This window comes from Amphibalanus amphitrite, unplaced genomic scaffold (assembly GCF_019059575.1).
Source record: "Amphibalanus amphitrite isolate SeventyFive unplaced genomic scaffold, NRLGWU_Aamphi_draft 001256F_arrow, whole genome shotgun sequence".
Lineage (NCBI taxonomy): Eukaryota > Metazoa > Arthropoda > Thecostraca > Balanomorpha > Balanidae > Amphibalanus > Amphibalanus amphitrite.
Genome location: NW_024882749.1, coordinates 66854 through 87759, shown reverse-complemented (window position 1 = coordinate 87759; position 20906 = coordinate 66854). Strand labels below are relative to the sequence as shown.

The 20906-nt window shown below is 50.5% G+C and overlaps 1 protein-coding gene across 1 annotated transcript; it reads left to right on the top strand.

Moving 5' to 3' along the window:
* Positions 1 to 1490: 1490 nt before the first annotated feature.
* LOC122371540 (A-kinase anchor protein 17A-like) lies at positions 1491 to 20613 on the top strand. The gene is made up of 8 exons (XM_043347929.1): positions 1491 to 1577; positions 6138 to 6370; positions 14666 to 15371; positions 15584 to 15821; positions 17621 to 17716; positions 18037 to 18183; positions 18806 to 19025; positions 19368 to 20613. Exons 2-8 carry the CDS (start codon positions 6169 to 6171, stop codon positions 20240 to 20242), a joined length of 2484 nt encoding a protein of 827 aa, XP_043203864.1. The 5' UTR covers positions 1491 to 1577; positions 6138 to 6168; the 3' UTR covers positions 20243 to 20613.
* The last annotated feature ends 293 nt before the right edge of the window (positions 20614 to 20906 follow it).

Here is a 20906-nt window from a genome sequence, read left to right as displayed (position 1 = left end):
CAGGTCAGGTCAACCAGTAGAGGTCATGCCAGGTATTTGTAGTAGGTGTCAACCGCCTCTGACAGCCTCGTAACATGTTACGAAGGCACCAAAACTACTTTGTAAACGTTCATGTGGTTGCTTAATTCGAATTCAGCTCGAAAAAACTGACCTAGAAACATGTCAAACTCGAAAAAGTGAACCGAGGTCACCAAAGGTCAATGACCTGACCTGACCTTCAGGTGACCTTGACACCCACCCTAATGCATGGGGGCAACATCATATCACATGTTTGAACGCTTGAAACCACGAAAAGACTGCAAACGCGCTGCTAATGCGAGCCGACATACGCTGAATCGCGGTTCCGGCCAAACATGGTCTCGAAAAGTAGGTCACAGGTCAAAGGTCATTTGGGTCAGGGTCATGGAATTTTAAAGGGACCCTCCCACCTTCAAAAAAGTTAATGAATTGGCATGAAAGTGATGTCGCTCGGTTCAGAAAGAGCAAAAACGAATATCTACCAAATTTCATCGAAAAATATTCACCGGTTTTCAAGATATTAGACTTTTACTTTTGTTTATTTTTTGGGATATCCGCTGTTCCTAGCGACTTTATTTGAAAGTGCGGCATTTGTTGCGCGCAAAGCAGCATATACCACCGCGTGCTACAAAACGTGTTAGTCAAACATTTAACGGACGTTCGAAAGCCTGATGACGTCATCAGATTCCCATAATGGTTAAGAGATAGGGACCAAGCTGGTCCCACCCTGCAAGTAAAGGGAAGAAATTTCTTGAACACCATAAAGCTGCGGGGGTTGCGACCAGAATAAATGGTGGTTTCTGAGTCTGGCCGCAAACTTGGCTATCTCAACTCAAAACTAATGTTAAGGTGGGAGGGTCCCTTTAAGGATGGGTGTTAAATTGATCAATGCGAGGGTACTGAAAGTTTCGTCGCGATCAGCCGCTTTTTAAGCGAGTTATTCGCGAAAAACCTTAGGGGGGTTGCATCACCCCCCCCCCCTGTGCGGGCGAGGTCATGTTTTGATAGCAAGACTGAAACAGACTTTTTTGGGTAGCCAGGAAATCGCATGCCAGAGCCTATTCAAATTCTTTTATCGGCCTTTATATGCACCAGTCGCATACAGGTACGGGATTTAGCATACGATTTCCAGACAATCGAAAGACTGTTTGGAGACAACAAAGGAAGGAATGAGTGAGTTAAGTTGAAAGTATTAATTTGGTTCAAAATGATGATATAGATAACCTAGTTATTTAAAGCTGAATATCTTATGACGAGAGCGGTTGGCATTTTTGGTATGCAGTGTTATTCATTGAGAACCGGTCGGAGCGTTTGAGTCTTTAATTTAGTGGTCGCCGCTTACTAATCATGCGGCATACACGCCGCACATAACCGCCAATGCCGCAACGTAGCTTAGATTTCGAAGTAAGCATTTAGTCCCACCCGCCTTGCCCCGTGGATGGTTGCTGATGATTATTTTTTTTTTTTTTAGTACGTATACGCGGTGTATACAGTTTGCTTAGTCCAAGGTTTTGTCTTTGATAGGAACCAGCAAGGACTGGAACTCTAGTCTGAACCAGGTGAGATAACTGTTAACTGCCTATCAAGTAGGGCGACAGTTATTTTCTGATTTTTTGAAAAAGCAAAAAAGCAGTTCATTTTATGGTCTCATATAAAAACATCATATGCAAAGTTTGGTAAATGTCAAGTTTAAGTCCTAAGAAGATTTCATTGATAAATTTTTCATATTTTTACATTATTTGACATCCTGAATCCAAAAATGATACTCATATGTCTCGCAAATAAAAGAAAAAAACATAATCAAACCTGACCTAACCTTACCTACTTACCTATAACCTACCAACCTACCACCTACAAACCTACCCTAACCTAACCTAACCTACAAACCTACCTACCTACAACCTAAAACCTACAAACCTACAACCTAACCTAACCTAAAACCTAAAGTTTTTGCTGTTTCATATTCGTATCAAAAGTGCCACAATTGTAGTTAGGACCTAAACTTGACATATACCCAAAGTTTCATCGGGATCGGATTATATTTAACCGTGCCTCCTCAAACTTGAATGTGTACGCTTTTAGCCATTGGGCCAGCAGTGTAGACCTTTCTGGTATGTAAACCATAAGCATCGTCTCTCAGCTATTCATAACGATGCAATCATGAAACAAAAGACGGTGGTACACGAGAACTAGTGATGCATTGTAAAACGATAAAAAAACTGAGATAAGACTCAATGCGTCTTGTGGCAGTTGGCAAACTTGGACCTCCTGACGAGTCTGAGCATCTGCGTCGAATGCTATCGCTCATTACTGCAGATTCCGGGGGACGGTGCCTTTATTAACGTTCGGAAACTTTCCATGGTGTGCCTCTACCGCCTGCAGGTTGTACTACCTCTGGTCCCATCCTTGGTGAGGGTCAAGTTGTACGTTTCCATCAGAGCGACGCCACGCTCGGCGAAGTCGTTCAACACCGTGATGCCGTTGGCCTTCCCCGCTGCGGCGACATAGCGGGGGTCGTCATGCCGCTCGGCAGGGTCGGGCTCGAGGAAGCCGTCGTCAATTCCAAGAGTGACGAAGAACGGAGTCCAGGAAAGGATTCCGGAGTCCAGCGACTTCCTGAACAGAGTGCACAGCGGGAGAGCAAGGCCGTTTGCAGAATCTCGCAAGGCTCTAGGATGAATGGAGTCCGGTCCTGGGGCACTGGTTGTCTTCAACGAGGAGAGCTTCTCAGCAACAGTCGCGGGCGTGATCTCAATGTCATCAGCTGGTTGACAAACCGGCTCGACTGTCAGTACTGGTAGATCATCGCTGCCTTCCTCTGTGAAGTTACTGGCAAAGAACCTGTTCAATATACAGGCTTTTTCATGATTTGATGTAGCGACTTCGCCCCTTTCGTCCCTGAGGTCACCAACTCCACATCTTGTTTTCAATCTTGATGACGTGTACCTCCAGAAAGCTTTTGGATCGTCCTTTATCCTTGATGCTAGTTGTTTTTCGAAGCTCCTACGAATATATATATATATATATATATATATATATATATATATATATATATATATATATATATATATATATATATATATATATATATATATAATATATATATATATATATATATATCACCAAGGATGGGACCAGAGGTAGTACAACCTGCATATATATATATATATATATATATATATATATATATATATATATATATATATATATAATATATATATATATATATATATATATATATATATATATATATATATATATATATTCGTAGGAGCTTCGAAAAACAACTAGCATCAAGGATAAAGGACGATCCAAAAGCTTTCTGGAGGTACACGTCATCAAGATTGAAAACAAGATGTGGAGTTGGTGACCTCAGGGACGAAAGGGGCGAAGTCGCTACATCAAATCATGAAAAAGCCTGTATATTGAACAGGTTCTTTGCCAGTAACTTCACAGAGGAAGGCAGCGATGATCTACCAGTACTGACAGTCGAGCCGGTTTGTCAACCAGCTGATGACATTGAGATCACGCCCGCGACTGTTGCTGAGAAGCTCTCCTCGTTGAAGACAACCAGTGCCCCAGGACCGGACTCCATTCATCCTAGAGCCTTGCGAGATTCTGCAAACGGCCTTGCTCTCCCGCTGTGCACTCTGTTCAGGAAGTCGCTGGACTCCGGAATCCTTCCTCCGGACTGGAAGACTGGGAATGTGATCCCGATCCACAAGAAGGGAGACAAACGGTCCCCGGGAAACTACCGGCCGGTGAGCCTCACCTCTGTCCCCTCCAAGATACTTGAGTCCATGGTGAGAGACCGACTGATCTCGCACCTGACTGACAATGACCTGCTGCACCCAGCTCAATATGGGTTTCTGCCGAAGCGGTCTTGTACTTCTCAGCTCTTGGAAGTTCTGGATGACTGGAGCGCAGCTATTGAGGATGGTAAACCAGTCGACGTATGCTACCTCGATTTTGCAAAAGCCTTCGACTCGGTCCCTCATAAGCGCCTCCTCGGGAAACTGAAGGCATATGGCATCTCCGGCAAACTCCTACGGTGGATAGGATCATTCTTGACTGGCCGCTTGCAGAGGGTGCAGGTCCAGGGAGACGCATCAGACTGGTCCCCAGTTACAAGCGGAATCCCTCAAGGATCTGTCTTGGGTCCTACCTTGTTTATTATCTATGTTAACGACCTACCCGAATGTGTAACGAACTGCGTTCGGATGTTCGCCGATGACACCAAGATGTACTGCCGCGTTCCTACTGCGCTTTCCATGCCAACTCTTCAGCAGGACCTTGACGCCCTCCTTCGCTGGTCGGAAACGTGGCTCCTCCGCTTCAACGCAAGTAAATGCAAGATTATGCACATTGGGACCAGAAACCCTCGCATGCACTACAGCCTCGGAGACAGTGCCATCAGCGAGGCGACCGTAGAGAAGGACCTCGGCGTCATCATAGATCACCAACTCAAGTTTCATGAGCAGACAGCGGCTGCAGTGTCGAAGGCTTCTCAGGTGTTGTCGGTCATCAGGCGGTCATTTGCGAACCTGGACTCAAACACCCTCCCATTACTATTCAAGACACTGGTGAGACCGCTGTTGGAGTATGGGAACCTCGTATGGGGACCGTTTAGTAAGCTGGACCAGAAGAAGGTTGAGCGGGTGCAACGAAGAGCTACTCGCCTGGTACAAACTGTCCGACACCTGTCGTATCCAGAGAGGTTGCGCGCACTGAAGCTCCCTTCGCTATACTACAGACGTCAACGGGGTGATATGATAGCCGTCTATCAGATTCTGCATGGTGGCATGGCGGTCCCCACCGAGAAGCTGCTCACCAGATCAACTTCAGGAAGAACAAGAGGCCATGAGTGGAAACTAGCGAAACCGCGGGCCACGACGTTCATCCGAAGACACTCTTTTAGTACACGTGTTATTAACCCATGGAATGCTCTCCCGCAAGCGGTCGTATCAGCTACGTCAGTCAACCAATTCAAGACCAGGCTGGATGCCCACTGGGCTGACATCATGCAAAGCCTTCCCACCTGAACCCGATCTTACCCAACCTGAGGCTGACTGTCGATAAGCACTGGGAGCTCGCTGAGACCGGGCCCCACAGGCCAAATTGGCCTCCCACAACCCGTATACCGTAACGTAAGGTAAGGTATATATATATGATACCATGAGATTTTGGCATTAGTAGAGCAGACGTCACACGAAGGTTTTCCAACCGAGGAGAGGCACTGTAGGTTTGTAGGTTGTAGGGTAGGTTTGTAGGGGTATGTACTTTGTAGGTTTTTAGGTTGTAGGTTGGGTTAGGTCAGGTTAGGTTATGTTTGCTTAGGTTTTCCTAGAAAGAAGCACCTCTGGGTATGGCGCCTCTCCTTGGTTGGAAAATCTTCATGTGACGTCTGCTCTAGGTACTAATACTGACATTTTTCGTTAAGTAGACTTTCTTCAATTTTTGGTCCTCAGCTTTTCGTCCTACTTTTTTGGGTATTCTCTTAGCAGACGTCGCCCCTGCTGCCATATCTAGTAGGGTAGGTTGTAGGTGTAGTAGGTTGTAGGTTTGTAAGTTGTAGGTTTGTACAAGACCTGTCTCTCACCTGGTAGGGCTCTCCTTGCCTAGCAGCCATTAAGATATGGGAGCAGATATGATGGGAACCCAGGATCAGAAGACACGCCAGTTCACCAACGAGATTGCCCGTTGTCTGTTGCTGTGGTTTAACTGGATTTGATTGTCCACCGATGACATATGTCATCGGTGATGACTGTGTAGATAATCATTGGTTTCTGGATAATAAATACATTTAGCAAGGTTTATTGTGTTTTGAGTTGGTAATCACGCAACAAAATTGTACAGGTCATCATGTATTACGCGAGACCATGCAGTTTTGAAAGTGCCCAGGCTTCCTGCGGCTACTACATCATCAGGCAGTCTGGTCCAGAGGGCTACGCTTCTGTGTGAGAAACATCGCTTGCGCACATCTGAGACAGCTTGTGTTACATGGATTTTGAAGTGATGCCCACTACTACCACTATGAGGAAGCCGAGAGTCACGACACGAGCACGAGGCACGAACGTCATGGGCGGTGCTGTTCACCTGATATCTGTCTCTGTTTCCAGGCGGGGCAGCTGCCGGGCAGGCGGTGCCACCATGGCTGTCTACCCGTGCCAGGTCAGCGAGGACCTGGTGGACCTGTCGCGCGCCGACGGCCTCTACCTGCGGCCGACGGCGTGCATCAACATCTCGGTGCAGCTGCCGCAGCTCAGCTCGCCCAGCCAGTCCATCTCCAGCGGCACCGTCAAGGACAAGCTGCTGGCGCTCATCACGCAGGGCTCGCTGGTCTCGCTCAAAGGTGGGAGCCCGGTGGACGGGCAGCAGAGGCCACGGCGTGTCACGACCAGCGGCGGTCGATGTAAAGTAAAGCCTTGAAATGATGACCTATTTTCTTTTTCATCATTATACCAGATGGCCCTGAAAAATGAAAAACAAATCAACATTCCTCAGAAAGTGATTAAGGTATAACACTGAAACTTCGAATGTTCAATGTGGCTAATATTTTCAGTAAATTATGTTATTTTTATGTCATTGACTGAATAAATTTTTGAACCGTTTGTGTTTTAAACCGTAACCGGACAAATCTTCGTATGGCATTTCTTCGTCGCGCAATTCTTCGTCCGCATTTCTTCGTCCGCAAATCTTCGTCGGCGCATTTATTCGTGTCGCATTACTTCGTCTCGCATTTCTTCGTAGGTGCAAAAATTCGTAGCGCATTTCTTCGTATCCGCATTTCTTCGTCGGCGCATTTCTTCGTCAAGCATTTTTTCGTCCACGCATTTCTTCGTCTACGCAAATCTTCGTCCGCATTTCTTCGTCCACGCAAATCTTCGTCTGCGCATATCTTCGTCCGCAAATCTTCGTCCCCGCAAATCTTCGTCCGCAAATCTTCGTCCGCATTTTTTCGTCCACGCATTTCTTCGTCTACGCAAATCTTCGTCCGCATTTCTTCGTCCACGCAAATCTTCGTCCCCGCAAATCTTCGTCCGCAAATCTTCGTCCGCAAATCTTCGTCCGCAAATCTTCGTCCGCAAATTTTCGTCCGCATTTTTCGTCCACGCATTTCTTCGTCCGCAAAACTTTGTCTGCGCTGTCTTCGTCTCCGCAAACATTCGTCCACAAATGTGGTTCAATAAAACCATGAAGAAATATCAGACAGTCAAGTGAATGATGAATTTGATGCATGGAATGGATGATCGAAACTTTTGAAGTCAGGTAGATGAGGTCAGTCAGGTGAAGCTATTGTATTTGGGAGCCGACAATTGTAACATTTCATATCATTTGTGTCCCGGACATTCTTTTTTTTTCGCGGTCGTTGAATGACAATATAACCCTCGCGGGCCCGGGGGGGGGGCGTTTTTCGCCCCCCCCCCTCGCGAATATTTGAGATAGCTCACGAACGCTTAGGGTTAGGAAAGCGAAACTTTCAGTACCTTTTCTCCCATCAATTTGACATCTTCTGAAGTAAAAAATTTGGACCTAGCCCCCTTGATGACGTCACAAGGTCCATTTTTCTAGACCTCTGCACGGCAAACTTCGGCGTCACAGACGCAAACTTCAAATAGCGGCTAAAAATAGAGTTTTAGAGATAAAGACAAATTACGAGCACGGTTGTGTAGCGTTTGACCTAGAGAAAAATAGAAAAATAGTTTTGGTGACCTGAGGTCAGAGGTCAGGTCAACGACCCCAAAATGTGGTTTTAGTTTTTCACAAATAACTTCGACAAAAATGGTCCTAGAGCTACGGCAGTGGTACCATCGCATTTGCCTTGTCAAGCCGCGTCGAATGATATATATTTTGTTCGGAAAAGGTCAAGTTTTATGTTGACCTCATGTGACCTCGAATGACCTCTGGTTGACCTTGACACATGAAAGGTCGTTTAAAATGGATTTGTACCCGCTGATCACGAATCTGGTATCTATTTTCCTCTAAGCCTTCATTTAGAGCTTCCGGATGGCAAAATTGTCTTATTTATTATTACTAACTTGAATCAGTGAAATAGCCTCTAGCAGGGATACTCTTCTGTGACCTTGACCTTTGAGCAGCTTTGTATCGTAAGATGAACCACAAATAGGGAGCTGATAAGCCTCAAAACATTTCAAAACATCTTGGAAGTTAGCAGGCAAGATGTGCGAAAAAGTGCCAAGTTTGAGGTCAATTTTGAGCGTGACCTTGACCTTGACCTTTGCTTTGGAGCACATTTTCGGAATCCTCAGATTCTCTTCTTTCGTTTGACACCCAATTTTGCCGGTTTGATGCAGTCTGCCGTCCTCTAGGAGGCTTACTTTGAGATAACTACACATGTGCCGGTTTTTGCCTTTGACCTTGACCTCTGACCTTGAAAATTGACCTGAGGTCAAAATTTTTAGGTGCTTTAGAATCGTCTCGTAAGGACCTTTCGTTTGGTATCGCTTTTGTTTCCGTAGCTCCCTTCTTTACGGAGTTAGACAGGGGGGGGGGGGCGAAAAACGCCCCCCCCCCCGGGCTGCGGTGGTTGGGATTACCCCCGGGCCCGGCCGGGATAATCTCCTGTACCTTCGCCGGCATAGGCGGCGGAACGGGGAGGGCACCGGGGCACCGTTCCCCTCTTTAATTTTGGCCTTTTAACAGTAGCCCTATGGGCGTTGCATGGAAAGCATTGGACCAAAAGTCGGCAGTGTCGTGCCCCCCCCCCCCCCCTTAATTGAAGATGTTCCGCCGCTACTGCCCGCCGGACCTATTTGTTTTCTACGGTACACGCCGGCCGATGGGGCGGGTACGACCCCCCCCCCCCCCATCGCCGTTTCGCCACTGGTGGAGCTAGCGCGTCGCGGAAAAAACGAGCGTGTGCGCCGTTACGAGCCGCAGAGATTAATACCCGATTTTAATGCCTTCTAGGTCAGGGGTCGGCATACGGCCCGCGGGCAGTACGGCCCGCGGGCAGTATGCCGACCCCTGACCTAGAAGGCCTTAAAATCGGGTATTAATCTCTGCGGCTCGTAACGGCGCACACGCTCGTTTTTTTCCGCGACGCGCTAGCTCCACCAGTGCAGTGGCGAAACGGCGATGGGGGGGGGGGGTCGTACCCGCCCCATCGGCCGGCGTGTACCGTAGAAAACAAATAGGTCCGGCGGGCAGTAACGGCGGAACATCTTCAATTAGGGGGGGGGGGGGCACAACACTGCCGACTTTTGGTCCAATGCTTTCCATGCAACGCCCATAGGGCTACTGTTAAAAGGCCAAAATTAAAGAGGGGAACGGTGCCCCGGTGCCCTCCCCGTTCCGCCGCCTATGCCGGCGAAGGTACAGCAGATTATATTGTCATTCAACGACCGCGAAAAAAAAGAATGTCCGGGACACAAATGATATGAAATGTTACAATTGTCGGCTCCCAAATACAATAGCTTCACCTGACTGACCTCATCTACCTGACTTCAAAAGTTTCGATCATCCATTCCATGCATCAAATTCATCATTCACTTGACTGTCTGATATTTCTTCATGGTTTTATTGAACCACATTTGTGGACGAATGTTTGCGGAGACGAAGACAGCGCAGACAAAGTTTTGCGGACGAAGAAATGCGTGGACGAAAAATGCGGACGAAAATTTGCGGACGAAGATTTGCGGACGAAGATTTGCGGACGAAGATTTGCGGACGAAGATTTGCGGACGAAGATTTGCGGACGAAGATTTGCGGGGACGAAGATTTGCGTGGACGAAGAAATGCGGACGAAGATTTGCGTAGACGAAGAAATGCGTGGACGAAAAAATGCGGACGAAGATTTGCGGACGAAGATTTGCGGGGACGAAGATTTGCGGACGAAGATATGCGCAGACGAAGATTTGCGTGGACGAAGAAATGCGGACGAAGATTTGCGTAGACGAAGAAATGCGTGGACGGGACGAAAAAATGCTTGACGAAGAAATGCGCCGACGAAGAAATGCGGATACGAAGAAATGCGCTACGAATTTTTGCACCTACGAAGAAATGCGAGACGAAGTAATGCGACACGAATAAATGCGCCGACGAAGATTTGCGGACGAAGAAATGCGGACGAAGAATTGCGCGACGAAGAAATGCCATACGAAGATTTGTCCTGGAATCGTTTTAAACATGCCATATAAAAATAGTTTTTTTTTTGCGCAGGCCTTTCATAAAAAATAAACCAAACATCATGATGGCTCAACGACGGCAAAAAAGTAAAAGGTGCCACTTTATTCAACGTAAGAGTGCTGGCTTGAAAAGGATGGCACAGCTTTATAATTACGGAGCGAGCGAAGCGAGCGTAGTCTTTCCTTAGATTAACGGAAATTTCTGAGTATGAGCGGCCGGCCGGCCGGCCGGCCGGCCGGCCGGCCGGCCGTGGTCACGCTTTTGCGAGGCTTATATCTCAGCAACCACTTGACCGATTTACATGCGGTAATTTTTGTAGGGTAGCTCCATTCCTTCTACCAAGTATTGCACTATTCCCGATGCATGTGGGTGACCCCTTATGCACGTGCCACGTGCAAAACGAAGAGGTGTCACTTTTGTAATTGTTGCAATATCTCGGTAACTACTGAGCCGATTGCGCTGAGAGTTGGCATGTAGGTAGGCACCCACTAGGCAATGCATATCCATGTGCCAGAGTTGGGGTGCTGCTGCACGTGCGCACGTGCAGGGGTCGTTTCCAGATCTCGAGAACGGCTGGACCGATTGCGCTCAAATTTGGTACACGGTTACGGAGCAGTTAGTAGGGTGCCGTGCACAAGTCAGTTGGGACCCATTTTGCACGTGCGCACGTGCAGGGTGCCGCTTCCAGATCTCGAGAACGGCTGGGCCGATTGTGCTCAAATTTGGCACATCGCTAGAGACCGGTTAGTAAGGTGCCGTGCACAAGTCAGTTGGAGGTACCCCCTCGCAATTTCGCACGTGCAAGGCCCACCCTCTCGCTCGCTCCGTTAGTCGCCACAAAAGGCGTTATACTGGTTTGACATATCAGTGTGCTAAAGAAGTAAGAAGTGTCAAAAACTTGACGAAAGTTTGGCTCGTTATTTTCATTCGAATTTGATATGTGGGCCTCAAAAGCTGGAAACGCGTTTTTTTTTTGGAGGGGGCACCTGTATATTTTGTTTTCGGACATGAACAAACAGCTGTTGTCATTCACCTTTTATTAATTTGTTTGCTCTGACGACGCGTGGGCTCATTTTTGGTGTATTATGCCCGTTTGACTCATCCTTCACTGTTTCCCTGCAGATGAGTGATTTTGTCACTTAAATGTCAGTGACAAAATACCCTGATGTCATTTATCAAGGCCTTCGGCGCTCACTACTGACAGTCATCAAAACTGTCAGCGGCTAGGACAATCGCTGATGTCCTTCGTACCAAACGATCAAGGTGTCGTTATGCCGTGGAATGCGCACAGCACAGTGCACACAGCGTCATGCCATCAAGATAATGATCCTGATCACTGGACAGTGGACACTACGCTCTTGGTTTTGTGGAGCAGAACATTTACAGCAAATTCGGTTGACAAATTTCAGAAGAAAATTTTTGATATGAAATTGATGCATAACATGTTCAGTAAATAACTCTGATGTCATATATTTTGATCATCAATGCATCGACGCTGGCGTCCATCATTGTTTTCAACCAGGACGGGAGCAAGACTACAAGAACCTAGACATCGAAGCATGTTGTGATGAAACTGAGGTAGATTTATCCTTTTTAATAGCGGTCCTACACACGTGTTTTATTAGTAGAACAGTTATACCTTACAAGGTGCCAACCTTGCGTCAGCAACATTGGTGAAACCAATACTCGTGTAAAGTGCAAGTAACATGTTATTACATTGGAGGAATTTATCTGCTTCCAAGACCATGTGAACAGAGGAGGTCCCTATTGTAAACGGGTCAACTCAAAAGATGCATAAAACAGGCGGGTCAAAATGATATCGTGGAAGCCAGCTGTGGACCAGTGTCATCTGCCGCATACGATTGAAAACAATCAAACCGTTGATTGTTGTAACTGAAGTGTCCACGCACTGCTTGTCCTTAACCCATCAACGCTGTTAAAAAATAGTGGTGAATTTTCATGTCATCGGTAGATAACTAGGAGGTAAGTACGAATATTCATCGGTGAAAGTTTACACCGGTCCCGACACCGGAAGCAGCACACCTACTTGTCTGCTGAGCGGAATGTTCGTAATTGGCTGTACCCACTTCACTGACAGTCTTTCGACAGTTTTCTGGATTCTTTCAGTCATTTGTAGTCCTTTGCGTTCATGGGTTGGCGGTTATTTGCTACTTTTGGTACTTATTTTTTTTTTGCGAAGAATATCTGTTTTTTAGTACTTACTTTTTTGCGAAAAATATTTGAATGTTACCCAACATGTCATAATAATGAACTCATGTAATTGTATCCATGTTTTTTTCTATATATCAATTATTCATGCTGTAAAACGTCATTTATAATTATAGCGATTCGGTGGGATGGTACATCAGACGATTAGTACCCGTTGCATTGTTTAAGTTTGTTTGACAGGGTATAGTCGGTATAGTTATATGCATTAACTAGCTTTGGCTGTTCTTGTCTGTAGTGTCTTTTCACTGTACAGTGGGTCTATTTAAGATCTCCAGAGCCACCACGTGGCGCTACGGTCGGGGTAGGGCGAGTCCAAATCCCGAGGGAAGTGAGGTCACCGGTCATTGTGGGGGAAGGAGGGAGGGGGAGTGACGCGGTATCACGGCGCATGGGGCGTGCGTAGCGCCGGGAGTGGGCCGCCCGCCAATGCGCCAAGGCTGAGGGGAGGGGATGATGGTTGCGGGTGCGTTCACTCCGGTATGGTGGTATCCTGTTCATGTGGAACCGGCAAGAATGCGACTGAAGGGAATCATTATCTAAAAAAAAAAAACGGGCAAGCCAGCGGCAGCGTCAGTTCCAGCCAAAATGTTGAACAATGATAATTGAAATCTAGGACGTATTCATAGCATGCAACTATTCAGAAACTGTTATTTGAGTTAGATATTTTCCATTTGGCACGTTCAGTTTTGGTGGGTTTTGTCGGGTCGAAAAGAAGCAGAAAAGAAAAAAAAGTTGAAATGGCTCCAGACAAATGACCAAAAATATTTTCTTAAAAAATGAAACTTAGCTAAACATTTATTAGCGATGATTTTGACTTTTGGAGAGGATGTTGGGGAAAGATATTGGAGAAAGATGTCATCGTGCTGATCTGTGTTGCAGTAGAAGGTTTTGGTTCGTGTCTAGAAAAAACCAGACCCAGGAGTGGGGCTCGAACTCACGACATCGCATTCAGCTCACAGGTTACCCATCCTCAACGCTACGAGCACCTATCGGCCTGCGCAGCCTGCTCAGTGTTTCGGCTAAAGTTCGGCCAAAGTGTCTGACGTCTGTCAATGTCACGAGGCGAAACCCCAAGGTAAATGTCCGTCCCGGTAGCTAGGTCGGTAGAGCGTTGGACTCTATGTGCCATGTGGTGAGAGCGCACGTCCCGGTTGCAAAAGTCCGGGTTCGAAACGCGACGTGTGCTTGACGTTTTTGAGCGGCTCCTGACGGGTATGGTTGTGGTTGGTGGCAGGCCACTGCCAGGCGAAGTCAGTGAGGGGACCGGCCGTGCGCCAGCAAAGGCAAAAAAAGCAAAAAAAAAACAGCAAACAAACCACCAGCAAAAAAAAAAATCACCTGCGTGATAATTGGGAGGGCGCCGCATGAAACGCCAGCCGGTCAAAAAACTGGCGAACGATGCGATCTTTCTATTGCTTGAATTATATTCAATGAAAATTTCAGGAGACATAAATAATCTTAATCCTTATAGCTACTGGGCGCCCGGAGCATTCGCTAGCATTCCATTGCCAGCTCCATTACCAACATCACATTTGCATTACTTTGGGTTCACCATAGTTGACAGTAGATGAGCCGGCCACAGCAAACCCATGCCTCATTATCCTTTCCTTTCAAGCAGCCAACTGCCAACCTAACCGGCCGCCCGGCCCACCACCGCGATATGGAACAACGCTGGAGTGCGCCATTTGCCTGCGGCAGTGCCCCACCGCGCCGGGGCTGTTTGACAGGTCACCTGCACCGTGACCTCGCCACCCGCCCATCGGGCCCAGCTCGGTAGTGACCTCTCCTTGAATATCACATGGACTCGACTAAGGCTCAACGCCATCTAGTTGCGTCTGGAGATCCTTACTAGATCCACTGTACCTATGGATTCCACTCAAAATGACAATAAACAGACTCACCGACAGCAGATAACTTGTTTCCACCGTCCTCACACACAGGCACCTCCCCATTCCAGCCGCGCTTTGGCCGCGCGGCACCGCCCCTCCCCCCACACCCCCCATACACACGCACACCTCCCCGCCCCAGCGGCGCTCTGACCGGCCGACCCCGCCCCTCCCCCTCCCCCCATACACACGCACACCTCCCCGCCCCAGCGGCGTTCTGGCCGCGCGACACCGCCCCTCCCCTCCCCCCCCACACGCACACCTACCCGCCCCAGCTGCGTTCTGACCGGGCGGCACCGCCGCTCCCCCTCCCCCCACCCATACACACGCACACCTACCCGTCCCAGCGGCGTTCTGACCGGGCGGCCCCGTCCCGCTGGCAGTGACCAAGTCGTCACTGGAGTTTATCCGGTTCGAGGGCGAGGTGGAGAGCCGACGGCTGCTCAAGTCGCTGCTGGGCCAGCTGGACAACCGCACCATCAAGCTGCCCGGCTTCACGGACCTACTGCGGGTACGCGCCGCCGAGGCGCGCATCCCCTTCCCCACGCGACACGAGTGGGACTCGTTCTTCCGCGACGACCCGACCATGAACGAGATGCGGCCCGGCGAGCGTCCCGACACGCTGCACCTGCAGCAGCTGCCCGTGCGCTGGTTCGCCAACAGCGCCACCGGCCGCGTCGACGAGGCGCTGGTGCGCCGCGTTTTCGCCCAGTGGGGCGACATCCGCTGTATCGACGTGCCGGCGCTGGACCGGCTGCGGCGCAAAATGCGCGCCTCTATCTCGGGCGTGCGCGGCACGTTCGACTTCAGCAACGACGTGGCGTTCGAGGCGTTTGTCCAGTATAAGGAGTACATGGGCTTCGTGAAGGCCATGACCTCGCTGAAGGCCATGCGTCTGGTGTACCGCGAGGGAGACCGATGCTGGGCGGCGCCGATCCGTGTCGACTTTGACCGGTCGCGCCACCTGAGCGAGCGCAACATCAAGCTGCGGCGCGCCGAGCGCGAGCGCCTGCTGCTGGAAGACAAGGAGCTGGACGAGCGGAGCCGGCGCGAGCGGCAGCTGGACGAGCTCAAGGACGCCTCGGCTTTGTGAGTTTACAGAGAGCAGCCTCAGTAGTCAGGGTGGGTCTGGTGGGGTATAGCGACGGGGCTGTCCCTGACAGGGTGGTGGAAGTTCGAGACATTTATGGCTATATTACGTTTTCATATAAAAGAAACGAACCGATTTGCAATTGTATGGATGACATAGTGCCATTGCAGATCTTTTGCTCGCCGCACTTCAGTGATTCTCTGTTTTGCAGGCGTAAAATTGAAGACGAGGAGCGTGAGAAGAAAATGCGCGAGAAGCGGAAGCGTAAGCTGGAGGCGGAGCGGCGCCGCAAGAAGGAGGAGCGGCGCCGCTCCAAGGAGCTGCGGCGCCAGCGCCAGGAGGAGGAGGCCATGCAGCTCAAGATTGAGCTCGAGGAGCGCAAGCTGCTGATCGCCCAGCGCAAGCTGGAGAGTATCCGCCTGCTGGACACCCTGTTTGACCGGGTCAAGGTGAGCAGGCTGGCGTCGGTCGGGGCTGGGGCCGGGACCGGGGCTGGGGCCGGGGACCGCAGCCGGGGACATCCCGATACCTGTCCGCCGACTGGCCACTCCCAGTCTGCTGTGAATCGGACCAGCCTCAATATTTCTGTCGGGCTCTTGTACCATTGGTAGCTTTCGCTTATCTTACACAGCGCGATTAGTTACATGCCCGTGTGATAGTTTTCTATGCTGATCTTAGCTTAACAGGAGGGGTTTGCATAGCAGTAGATTAAATGTATCCGTTTCATATTTCCTTCTTCATTTTTGGCATAAGGTTTTCTTGCCCAGTTATCCTGAAACAATACTCCATTCATCGGATTCACTTTAGTCGTTATTACGGCATCAGTCTTTTTCATCTACCTATTTCGTTTGATCACAAAGATAACTTTACTAGCGTACGTGTCCCGTCCTTTGCAGGCAGTGTGCTGTCGTATTGTTCGTCCCGTCAATGACGCATGCACGGCTATTTTCAGATCAAGCAAATAACAGTGAATATAACTCTGAAGATCTTTTATTTAATTACATGACATGAAGATTTATATGTTACCAAATCCTGATTTTGCTTACCCTAGAGATGCAACAGCAAAATGCATGGAATCGTACATCATATGTGGATTAGATAGGCGCCTTGTTGTCTTCGGATTAACTGGCCATCGCCTGATGTGCGTGTGACATGGTCACGCATAATTAGTGGGACGCAAGGCTCGTCGGTATGGCTAAAATGGGCTTGGTAAGTTGATCGATTTGCGGCGATAGTTTAACATCAATCGTCATCGTCGCGGATGCTGATTAACTCCATTTTCAGCTATGGGCTGATGCAGTTCCGGTCCTGTGTTGAGGTGCTAGCTTGGTGTCAAGACCTTATAATCCCTCCGTGTGGTAACAAGGTATATGGGATGTGGGTGGCGACAGCGTGGAATAGGGATATAGGTGACGACACGCTGACGACAGCGTAGGATGGGAGGCGTTTTAGGGCCCATTTACGTGGCGTCCTTTGGATGAGAAGCTTGTCGGACGCAAAAATTGAATGTTATGCTTCGTTTGGCTTCGAATTGGTCATCCCACTTACCTGTCGCTGTTGATCAGCAATCAGGCTAAATTATTTTTCGGAGCCGTTAATGTTCGTTCTGCTACTTCACCATATTTGCAACGGTAATCTTTTTTATCATTTTGGGTAGCAAGACGATGCTCTTCACTCGATAGTTAGTAATTGCTTCTCTCAGTACTGGATGCGAACATGGCCAATTGATGTCTGGTAACATGTGAAAATGAGCATGTAGTACGCTACGCTAAAAGGTTTTACTTGTATATTGATAAGGTCGGCCCCCTTGAGCCACGTAGTAAAAATATTATGGACGTCATGATGGGTGATAAGTCTTGGAAACGCAGATCGGCACGGCGCTCTGTCAGTATTCTGAGACTCCGGGTCTCGTGGGAAGTCGGCGAATGAAGGGCCGGCAAATGTACGCATTCGTCCTTGTTGTTGTACGTACCTTAAAGAGTAAATGATTCCCTCAAAACGATTTCATTATTACCCATAGATTGTGGCTCGTGGCTATTTTATTATTGATGTCACGCTTTGAGCGAGGTTGACTCGTATTTGAGCTCGTGCCTCGTCTCTGTGTGATGTTTGTTCGTGCTTTTCCCTCACCCTGTCAGAGAACCCGGCACTGCCACCCCCCCCCCCCCCCCTCCTCGAGTAAGGTGTGTTTGACGCCCCGCGGCCGGCCCCCTGAGTCAGCCGTATCTGACGCCCCGGCCCGCTCTAGACGGAGCGGCTGAGAGCCGAGGCCCGCCGCAAGGAGGCCGAGGTGCAGAACATCATCGCCAAACACCGCAACGGCGCCTCGGAGAAGCTGCGACTGGTGAGTGGCGCCGCCGTCCGGTGTGGGGACGGAGGTCCGATGGAGTCCTATTCGAACCGGTCAGCTCTGAGCGAACCGACCTGAACCAGCCCTGAGCCGACCCGACACCGACCGACCTGACCCGACCTCTCCGGCCCCGCAGCATATCCGAGCCCCGCGGAGCTGGTCGTCGGTCCAGCTTTGTGCGGCAGTTCGCCAGTGATTTTGAAGGGTGCCGATGTACGCCTGCTGTTTCCCACTATCCACACGTCCTCCGATGGACTCGGAATGCAGCGTGCTCACGTGGCGTGGTGGCCTCACACAGCCGGGATCTATTGCAGGCGAAAGAAAAGGAGGAGAAGGATAAACTGCAACAGAAAGAGATGAAGCTGCGAGACAAGCTAGTCACGACGTACAAGGTTTTCGAGGAGAAACGGATGGAGGAGCAGAGAGAAAAACTCAGGAAGGCAATCGAAGGCAAAAAGAAGGTAGGTACTTTGTCTGCCGTCTGGGGAGATGTGTGGTTTCATTATCAAACATTCTGGGCTTTCAAAAAGGAACTGTGATGCTTATTTTCAGCTTAATTGACTTTATCAGGGATTTGTCTTTATCTCTGGAGGCTGACCGCGGCAGGCAGGTGGTGTGATGATTGCCAGCTCTTCAGATTATGTTCCGCTTGTGTGTGTTGGTAAAATAGCTGCGTTATCAAATATCAAATATCCAGCGTACAGTAAATGCAGTTATCGTGAAACACAGTACTCGCCACGTCAGGTTTCACAAGAGCTCCTCAATGACTTTGACTTTTACCACAAACATTCACCTTTTGTTGTCATACTGAGCTGGGAGCTGGGTTCAAAATGCGGTTTTTCAGTGTGTCGTATTCTTTAGGCTCTTAGGTGTTGTTTTTAGACAGGTGGTTTGTGTCGCTCTTTGTGTCAGCCCCTTTTATGTGAGCTTGCGAGTTGGGCTCCGCGCTGTGCCATGTACTGGCCCTATAATATGTATGATGTGTCCCCGTGTGCCAGTGTCCCGCCCTGTATTGTATGCACGGATCAGCTCTGGTGCCCCAGAGTCCCGCCATGTATGACCCGCGCCACTCTGTGTCGCCAGCTGCGCAGCGTGTTGGCGCGCGCGCGCCGCTCGTCCACCAGCAGCTCGAGCTCGTCGCTGTCGTCCGTCTCGCGGTCACCGTCCCGCTCGCGGCTGCGCTCCGAGTCCAGGTCGACCATCTCGTCCCGGTCTCTGTCGCGCTCGCGCTCCCGCTCCCGTTCCCGCTCACGGTCCCGGTCCGGCTCCCGGTCCCGGTCGGGCAGCGGCGGCAGACGCTATGGTGAGTATGTCTGTTCGGCGCAGTTTTCGTTTTTGCCAGCTGTTGCCAGCGTTGGTTGCTTGGTGCCAGCTGCATTGCAGCTATTTTGTCGAAATATCGTCCCTAAAATTCGCAAGTAAATGCCTTCATATTACTGTTTTTTTTCTTGTCGTCTAAGAGCGGGACATGACAGTACTTTTGTGAAGCAAATAGGACAGAATGTTATTATAAACCAGCGTAATGATGCGCTTTAAAGTAATATGGTTCATGTCTGCAGCCTAGTGTCGGTGAATGTTAAAAAGACCGTTAGGTAGTTTGGCTAGCTCATCACCTGACTTGTGACTCCCCGTCCCTCCGCCGCAGGTCGGATGCGAATGGACAACAGTCCGTCCCGCGACTACTGGTCCGACGAGGACGGGCCGCCGGCCGATCCGCGCGTGGCCGCCTTCCGCGCGCGCGGCCGCGCCCCGTTCCGCGGCCGACCGGGCATGCGCGGCCGCGGCTTCGCGCCCTTCCTGTACGACGCCGACGGGAACGAGTGGCGGGGCCGCGGCGGCCGCGGCATGCGGCGCCCCTGGGGCCGCGGCGCCCTGCCGCCCCTGCGCGTCAACCCCGACGACGAGCGATTCCACTACAAACGGCAGAAGGGCCGCCAGCGCTCGCACTCGTCTGGCTCGAGCAGCCACGGCGAGGCGGAGATTCGGGTGCGCGAGGACACCAGCGACTCGGGCGGCGAGAAAACGCGTCCGGAGCCGGCCGACGGGGACGGGGACGCGCCGCGGCGCGTCTTCAGCCGCGTCTGGTCCAAGGTGGACGGCTGGGTGGACAGGGAGTGGGTGGAGCGCGGACGCGGCACCCCGCGGCCGTTCGTGGCGCGCGGCGGCCGGCCATTCCGACCGTTCCGCGGTGGCTTCCGAGGCCGATGGCAGCCGCGCGGCCGTGGGCGCGGTCGCGGCCGCTCGTGGTCCCGCTCCCGCTCGCGGTCGCGTTCTCGCTCCCGCTCTCGTTCCCGCTCGCGTTCTCGCTCCTACTCACGTTCTCCGCCGCGACACGAGGGCTACTACGAGGCCTACGAGCGCTACTTCATGCGGCTGGCGGAGCGCGACCGGCGCGCCGCCTCGTCGCGCTCGTCGTCGCCGTCGACGGGCGACAGCGACAGCTCGCGCCGGCGCCGCGCCCGGCGGAAGAAGGAGCGCCGCCGCTCGCCGAGCTCCAGCAGCTCGTCGAGCACCAGCTGAGCCGGCGGACGGCGGATGGCGCGCGGTGGGCGTACTGAACGGGATACGAGCCGTGCTGTGTGCGGGCAGAGCACGCGGCGCGCGGCGCTCGACGGTAGCTGTGAGGGATCCTGCCCGGTCGCTGGCTGTGCCTGTCGCCAGCGACTTCTGCCGGAGTTGTGCGTGAGATTGGTCACTTTGGTATGAGTGTGTCGCTGCCATTACACGATGCGAGCATGTAGTAGTCGCCAAGATGAATGCATCGGGAATCGTATTGTACTGCTTTTCATGTCGTTACTTCCATCTGATGTACTGCCCGTTCTGGTCCGGCATGTTGCATTTTGACACCCCTGTATAGTCTCCGCGGTAGGGAATAAAGGTTTGTGTCGCAATGTTTTTCTTTTTCACAGTTCAGGGTGAAGCTGCAGGTCATGATCTGGCGTCTGATACCAAGTGAGGGTCGAAGTCAGAGTCGCAGGATCCCAAATATTTTAATCAGCCAACGGCAGTAATGAGTCACCCGCGGTGACCGGCCGAGCTGAAGAGCCTACGTTAGCAATATATACTATGGAACTTCACGTGACGCCAGCCGCAAAGGAACGGATTTTCTGGTGCTCGTCCATTTGGTGTGGCCTGGAACGCATATTACAAATCCTGTCGTTTCACCGCTTTTACGGACCCCGGC